Genomic DNA, 8,541 nt, shown 5'->3' on the forward strand with positions numbered 1-8,541 from the left:
AGAGGCAGAGAGGGAGAGAAGAAGGGAGGGAAGGAGCAGGAAGGGAGGGAGGAAAGGAAGGAGAGAGAGAGAGGGAAAGAAGGAGGGAGAGGAGGAGGAAGGGTGAATAAGCTGGTTGCTGGTGGCTCATGCTAAGATCTAAGGATCATGGCTGGAAGCCAGCCTGGACACAGTAAGTCTTTGAGACTCCTATCTCCAATTAACCACCAGAAAACCTGAAGTGGCACTATGGCTCAAAGTGGTAGAACACTAGCCTTGAGCAAAAAAAGCTAAGGGACAGCACCCAGGCCTTGAGTTCAAGCCCCACCACTGACAAAAAAAGGGAAAAAAATTGATGAATAAGGATGATTAAAATAATAGGTAGAACTCAGAAAACCAGACATGGTACTGTGGCTCAAGAGGTAGAGTGCTTGCCTTGAGCTGCAGAGCTGAGGGACAGCACCCAGGCCCAGAGATCAAGCAGCACAACAGACTAAATAAATAAATAGTAGAAATATTAAAACTGCTAGCCATTCACAACAAATGTTGTACCTTACACAATCATTCAATAAATATTAGTAAATCAAAAATGAAAACTCTTACTGCATTTCAAATAGAGAAAAACCCACTTGACAATCAACTAACTTCATATACTGCAAAGAAGTTACCTTCTATATACTTTATAAGCCTCTGAGGTGGTAATAAAGGGAACCGAATTGGGTCTAGCACTTCTACCACATGTTTTCGTCTCTTCCCCAGATCTTTCAAAATCCATTGCATTGCAGCTAAGAAGACCTGATATTCATCCTCAATGCTAAGCTCTTCACTTCGTAAAATTTTGATCAGCTGATCTTTTGTAAGTGCCAGGAACTCTTCCCCACTATGAACCTCCAAGAAATGAACATGAATATAGTTTTCTGTGAATTCCAGAAGGTCATGGCAGGCAATTTGCTCAGAAAACTGGAAAATCCCAATGCAGTTCAGTGGATCAATTTGTCCTTTTAGAAAGTCACAGCAAAGATTAACAACTTCAGTCAACTGTAGCATGTCTGCTGCAACAATCAATTCTTGAACATTATTTGCAGCTATGTTCACTAGACCTAAGGAAGAAAGGAGACAAATAGCCAATAAAATAAAAACAAACTAGTGCATGGCATTTAAATCTGAAAAATGACAAAACTGAGTTTTTTCCTGTTGTTTCACATGTTTTAGAAAACTTCACAAAACAATGATAATCTAGAAGTTATAACAATAATTATCTAAGAGCAATGCAGCTCTGCCTATTGACTTATGTACAAATTAACATTCAGGGTTGTTTTTGTTTTTACCTCATTATTCCAAATAAATTACATGAGCTAATTAAAGTTCTTCATAATAAACAAATTAATCCAAAGACTAGTATTGAATTAAATAAAAAACAGAAATGCCACGTTTTCTTTTTCTTTTTTTTTTTTTTGTCAGTCGTGGGGCTTGAACTATGGGCTTGGGCGCTGTCCCTGTGCTCTTCAGCTCAAGGCGAGTGCTCTACCGCTTGAGCCACAGCACCACTTCCCCATAAGTTTTCTATTCTGCCTCTGTTGTCTGACAGAAGCAATGAGATTTTAGTGAAAGAAAGCACATGGTGTCATCACCAGACTGCTGGTGATTAGCACTTAGGTGGTAAAACTGAGAGAAGATTACTGAGCACGTCTAGGTTAAAATAAGTCAAAATTGGGGCTGGGAAGGTGGCTCAGTGGTAGAGCGCTTGCCTTGCATGCATGAGGCCCTGGGTTTGATTCCTCAGCACCACATAAGCAAAAAGAAAAAAGCCAGCTGAAGAGCTGAGGGACAGCTCCCAGGCCCAGAGTTCAGGCCCCACGACCGGACCCAAAAAAAAAAAAAAAAAAAAAGTCAAAATTGGCATCAGCGAGAAATAGCACTTGGCTGCTTGACATATATGTATAATAGCTTAAGAAGAAAACAAATTTATTTGTCCACAAAAAATGAATAAACAGAAGTCATTCCAAGGCTGGTATAGTAGCTTCAAAATATCATTAGTATCCCAATATTCTTCCAGCATTTTGCTCCATCAACTATATAGCTCATACTTCTAATCTCTTGCTCAATGAACTTCAGCTAGTGGAAAAAGGAAAAAAAAGCATAGAGTTTGTCTTTTTTTTTGGGGGGGGGGGTCCGGTCATGGGGCCTGAACTCTGGGCCTGGGCGCTGTCCCTCAGCTCTTCAGCTCAAGGCTAGCGCTCTACTACTTGAGCCACAGTGCCACTTCTGGCTTTTTTTTCCTTGTTTATGTGGTGCTGAGGAATTGAACCCAGGGCCTCATGCATGCAATGCAAGCGCTCTATCACTGACCCACCTTCCCAGCCCCGTTTGTCTTTTTTTTTTAAGTTGTTCTGATTGTCTTTTCCAACAACTGCTGTCTGCATCTAATAGACCATACTCAGTTAAAAGCTCACTCCTAGCTGCAAAGTTTTGTTTAAGGATGAAATGAAAATGAATACTGAATATTTATTGGAAAGGGATCCTAAAGAAGGATCACTTGAGCCTAAGAGTGTGCCTGCGCAATATAGAAATACCTCATCTTAAAAAAAAAAAAGTATAAAGTTTTCAAGGTCTCATGCTAAACTATTACCCCTGTAACTTGAATCTATTTCCGTTCCCCACCAAAAGGTTCATATAACAAACCTGTATAAATGAAATCCAGAAGTAGTTGAAAGATTCCAGCTTCAATTCCTAGAATCTGTACAACATCTTTTGAGGATTCTTTCATTCCTCCACTGAACAAAGCTGCAAAATATGGACTACTGGCAGCCAAAACCAGCCGATGGACACAAAAAGTTTCCTTCCCAACTTGCAGCTGCACATCACAGAAATGCTGTTCATTTCTCATTTTATTGATCTGGGCTAAGATGAATTGGGCATGTTTATCAGATGAAAATGGATTTTCACCAGCCTTGAGACAGCCCTCATTAGCCATGATGATTACACATTAATTAAAAGGACTGTTGCCCATTTGCTCCTGATAAAAACACAAAGAGATAAAAAAAATTAAGTGTTTAACTAGCATGTTTTCTTTTTACATACATAGGAAATATTCCCAACTTACTGAGAGGCAAAAAGTACAATTTATTTTTATTTATTTATTTTGCCAGTCCTGGGGCTTGGACTCAGGGCCTGGGCACTGTCCCTGAGCTTTTTTTTTTCCGTTCAAGGCTAGCACTCTACCACTTAAGCCACAGCACCACTTCTAACTTTTTCTGTTTATCTGGTACTGAGGAATCTAACCCAGGGCCTCATGCACCCAAGGCAAGCACTCTACCACTAAACTATACTCCGAGTCCCCAAACCACAATTTAAACAAATAAGAACCAAATTGTGCAGTACATTTTAATAACACTTTGTAAATAAAAATTTGACATACTCTTTATTTTGAACAAACCTACATTAGGATTCAGTTTTTGTTTTATACATTAATAATACACACACATATTTATTTTTTGCTGGTCTGGGGCTTGAACTCATAGCCTGGGAACTGTCCTTGAGCCTCTCTGTGCTCAAGGCTAGCATTCTACCACTTGAGCCACAGCACCACTTCTGGCTTTTTCTGTTTATGTGGTACTGAGGAATTGAACCCAGGGCTTCATGCAGACTAGGCAAGCACTCTACCGCTTGCCAGTCCCATTAATAACATTTATAAAACTAAGTATTACAGAAACAAAGTGAGTTTAGAATACAATGTAATACTATTTATGCTATGATTTCAGAGAAGGGAATAAGTAGTATGGGCCATATTATCTGGAGGATGCTTCAAGAAGAAATGGGATCTGAATAGGACACTAAAATATAATTTTAGATATAAGGAGAGGTCATAAGCCCTTTGGGCTAAAAAAAAAAAAAAAGGCATAGGGGCTGGGGAAGGTGGTTCAGTGGTAGAGCGCTTGCCTTGCATGCTCGAGGCCCTGGGTTCAATTCCTCAGCACCACATAAGCAAAAAGAAAAAAACCGGAAGTGTGGTAGAGTGCTAGCCTTGAGCTGAAGAGCTGAGGGACAGTGCCCAGGCCCAGAGTTCAGGCCCCACGACTGGACCCAAAAAAAAAAAAAAAAAAGGCATAAAGGCAGAGAACATTGTATTCAGATGAACTTTTAAAAATCAGCTAGAATCAGTTCAAATACCTGTTTAAAATTCTTTGAGCCTGGCTTAGGTTGTTTACAACTGTGATACTAGCTACTCAGGAGGCTAAGATCTGAGGATCACCGTTCAAAGCCAGCCTGGGCAGGAAAGTCTGAGACTCTTATCTCCAATAAATTACTTGGAAAAAGCCAGAAGTGGCTCAAGTGATAAAGAGTGCTAACCTTGAGCACAAAGAAGCTCAGGGAAAGGGCCCAGGTCCTAAGTTCAAGCCCCGGGATCATCAAAAAAAAAAAAAAGAAGAGAAAAAGAAAAGAAAAATCCTGGGCTGGGAAGGTGGCTCAGTGGTAGAGTGCTTGCCTTGCACGCATGAGGCCCTGGGTTCATTTCCTCAGCACCACATAAACAGAAAAAGCTGGAAGTGGTGCTGTGGCTCAAGTGGTAAAGTGCTTGCCTTGAGCTGAAGAGCTGAGGGACAATGCCCAAGCCCAGAGTTCAAGCCTCATGACTGACCAAAAAAAAAAAAAAAACCCTTAATTTGTATGCTTCCTTTTGTACAGGAAGGCCTGTGAGTCTTTGTTGCAATTCTAGACTCTGTTCAAATATAACTTTCTCAGACAACCCATCTCTTTCTCTTTCCTTAGGGTTTCGTGGTCAAACTCAAGTCTTTTACTGCTCAATTTACACCATACCTTCTCAGCCACCCTACCATGCGAATCCCAGCACATATTCAAGAACATGCAACCATATATAAACGCACACAAAATTCTTGAAAGACAGTCATTTAATGGCAGAGATGATCATAGTTATAACACCAGTCTATTCAATAGCATCAATTCCATTTAATGAATAAATAACAGCTTAGCTGTTTTTGTAAGGTCTTTTTTGTTTTGTTTTTGCCCAAGGCTAGTGCTCTATCACTTGAGCCACAACTCTACTTCCATCACTTTGGTGGTTAATTGGATATGAGTCTAATGGACTTTCCTACCCAGGTTGGCTTTAAACAATGATCCCCAGATCTCAGCCTCCTGAGTAGATAGGATTACAGGCGTGAGCCACCAGCACCTGGCAGTTTTTGTGTGTGTGTGTGCTGGTATTAGGGTTTGACCTCGGTGCCTCAGGTTGTCACTTGATTTTTTTTTGCTCTAGGCTAGAGTTCTATCACTTGAGACACCACAGCTCCACTTCTGGCTTTTTGCTGATTAACTGGAGATGAGTCTTATGGATCTTTAAAAATAATTTTTTAATTGAGATTAAGTGATTACATAAATTTCACAGTATTGTGAGATAGTGATACTTAGTTAAAGCTGCAAACACATTTCAACCTTCACAAGGCAAATTGTCATTATTGTGGTCTATAATATTTGTGAATTCTATGAGCTTTGACAATACAACTATTTCTTCCACATTGGGTGATATGTACATACATTTCTTTCCTTTTACTTAGTGTAAGTTGTTGCCTCTTTCCTCCTCATTCCCTCCCTCCCATTGCTACCCTTGAGTTGCTTAGTTTGTTTTCATCAATGTCCAGTGCAGCTGATGGGCCCCTCTGTTCTATATTTTCCCATTTCCCTCTGATTCTGTGCCCTCCTCCTAGCTAGTCTTAAGGACTTTTCTGCCCAGACTGGCTTTGAATCTGGATCCTCAGGTCTCAACCTCCCTAGTAGCTAGAATCATAAGCATGAGCCACTAGCAGTACCTGGTCAGTTGTTTATTTTTTTTTCTTTTTTTGAAACTGTTAGCCTTTACATTTATTTTTGTCAATTGTAATTTTCACAATATTTAGAAGAAGGAAAGATAAACATATTCTAAATGATACAGAACAAAACTAAAGCTCAATTTCCCCCAAGGATATAGTGTTATTATGACAAGGTTAGTGTGTGAATCCAGGTCTTTCTTACTCCAGGTTTTCTCACCATATCACATTATATAAGAATTATTAAGTCAAGTTATAGAGAAGAGGACTTGAAACCTAAGCACAGAAATTTGGACCTAGATCTTTATGGGTTTAGCAAGAATAAATATGTCAATAGTCATTTTAGAGTTGTTTGGTTCTTCATAGGCAAAAGGAAGAGGTAATAAAGTCCTATTAAATAACAAGCACTGAGAGTCAAAGGGATTAATCGAAGTTATCTTTTGAATAACATGAGATAATGCAATATGGTAGAGAGGTGCCAGTGGCTCATGCCTGTGATCCTAACTACTCAAGAAGCTGAGATTTGGCCTGGGAAGTTGGCTCAGTGGTAGAATGCTTGCCTTGCATGCATGAGGCCCTGAGTTCGATTCCTCAGCACCACAAAAGCAGAAAAAATCCGGAAGTGGCACTGTGGCTCAAGTGGTAGAGTGCTCGCCTTGAGCTGAAGAGCTGAGGGACAGTACGCAGGCCCAGAGTTCAGGCCTCACAACCGACAAAAAAAAAAAAAAAGAAGCAGCAGCAGCAGCTGAGATTTGAGGATGGAGGTTCAAAGCCAGCCCAGACAGAAAAGCCCATAAGACTCTTTTTTTCTTTTTTTGTCCATCGTCGGGCCTGAACTCTGGGCTTGGGCACTGTCCCTCAGCTCTTCAGCTCCAGGATAGTGCTTTACCACTTGAGCCACAGTGCCACTTCTGGCTTTTTTTTTTTTTCTGCTTTATGTGGTGCTGAGGAATCCAGCCCAGGGCCTCATGCATGCAAGGCAAGCACTCTACCACTGAGCCACCTTCCCAGCCTTCCATGAAACTCTTATCTCCAATTAACCACAAAAAGCCAGAAGTGGAGCTGTGGCTCAAGTTGGTAGAGTGTTAGCCTTGAGCACTGGAACAGTGCCCAGGCCCAGAGTTCAAGCTCCAGGATAGGGAGGGAGGGGAGAGGGAGAGGGAGTACACAGGAGAAATCTAAGATGTTTACAGTACAGTAAGATTGACAGAAATGATCGTTTACAGCATGCAATGAAACCTCAAAATAACTAACCTGATAAACATGACTAGAAATTAACGTATTGAGAAATTAGAGAGGTTTTAAGGTAGCTGCTAAAACATCATTCACCTCTGCCTCTTACATATTGTCAACATATCATAACCGGCACATAAACACAAACTGTATTTTAGTCTCTACATAGAAAAGCGACCTGAAGATATTATAAAAAACAACGGGCCGGCAAGCCTGGGGTGGTTGGTTTTTTTTTGCTTTAGTTTCTCCCTGTCAGCAGATTCTGGACTTCAGCGGTTTTTGCTTCATCTGTGTCCTACTTCAGCACAACCAACTAAAACGTTGCTTCCAACAAGCTCACCAGAAAGAGTTTGCTAAATAACCACTCTGGTAGAACTGAAGTCCTGCTACTCTAAGTCACTGCGGATCCTATTTCCCAGCCAGTGGAACAACTCACGCGAAAAGGCGGCAGGTGGGGAGAACCCTATTTCCCAGTGGAAAGAGCCCAATCCTGAGACACTGCACGGGGCTGCTCGGGATTTGCCTCCAAAGACCCCCGCCTCACAAGGTAGACTGTTAGGAAGTGGTGGAGACAATGCGTTGGAATTAGGTTCGTTGGGGTTTTTTTGGACTCACAGTGGAGAGTCATCTGAAACCTGCTTCAGTAAAGGATGTGGAGGAAAACATCCCTGCCGAGCCCTAACAAACAACCGGGGCTCTAGGGGGTTGAATTGGCTGGGGGGGGGGGAGGATGGTCTAGAGAGAGCATATCCCTAGTCGACTGCGACACCGGAGGCACAAAACCAATCCGGCGTCACCGGAAGGGCTGGGAAGGGCCTCAGACAACTGAGGGACGCAGGAGTTGGGGAGACCCGGCTCGAGGGTCCCGGTGGGGGCGGGAAGAGCAGCGGTCCCGACCAGAGTTTGGAAGCTGCGCCGAAGGGCGAAAACACGGGGCCTCCAAAGAGGCAGAAGAAAAGGCGAGGAGGTGCCGGTTCCAGAGAGCCCAGCCGACCGAAGAGGAAGTCCCTGTTCCAAACCGTCACCCGGGACGCAAGCCCTCTTACCAGCCACTTTCCTTCCCGCCGGCGCCCGCTCCGGCCCTAGCAGCAAAGTTGAGACCCGCCCCGACTCGGAGAGGGCGGGGAAACCCGGCAGAGGATTAGGACCTGGCGGCAGGGGGCGGGGCGGCAGGGGGTGGAGACTAGCGGCTCTGGCCTTTCACTGCGCCTGCGCAGATTCTCTTCTCACGAGGGTCCGAGTGTCAGGGGAGCCGAGGCGGCCGGATAGGAAGAGCGGTTCTGGCCTTTCTTTACGCCTGCGCAGATTCTCCGCGAGGCGTGGTCCGGGGCGGGGTTCGGGGCGGGACGCTAGCATGGACAGGAATGACTGTGCTGCTGGCTGTGCTCCTCTTTCTAAGACAATGGTCTGAATTTTGCTTTTTTATTTCATTATGAAACAATGCAAAAAAGGGCTGGAGGGTTAGCCCAGAAGTAGAGTACCTGCCTAGCATGTGCAAGGCCCTGAG

General features: G+C 43.2%; 1 protein-coding gene across 1 annotated transcript in view; it reads right to left on the minus strand.

The window, feature by feature from the left end:
* Positions 1-8,140, minus strand: part of Ipp (intracisternal A particle-promoted polypeptide) — a 35,228-nt gene extending 27,088 nt beyond the window's left edge. The window contains exons 1-3 of the mRNA XM_013016745.1: positions 8,081-8,140; positions 2,662-2,995; positions 648-1,079 (exon numbers count right to left, since the gene is read on the minus strand). Coding sequence (XP_012872199.1) covers positions 648-1,079; positions 2,662-2,953 — 724 coding nt within the window. The 5' untranslated portion in view covers positions 2,954-2,995; positions 8,081-8,140. The remainder of the gene's footprint in view (positions 1-647; positions 1,080-2,661; positions 2,996-8,080) is intronic.
* Between the last annotated feature and the right edge of the window lie 401 nt (positions 8,141-8,541).

Source organism: Dipodomys ordii, unplaced genomic scaffold, assembly GCF_000151885.1.
Source record: "Dipodomys ordii isolate 6190 unplaced genomic scaffold, Dord_2.0 Scaffold33, whole genome shotgun sequence".
NCBI lineage: Eukaryota > Metazoa > Chordata > Mammalia > Rodentia > Heteromyidae > Dipodomys > Dipodomys ordii.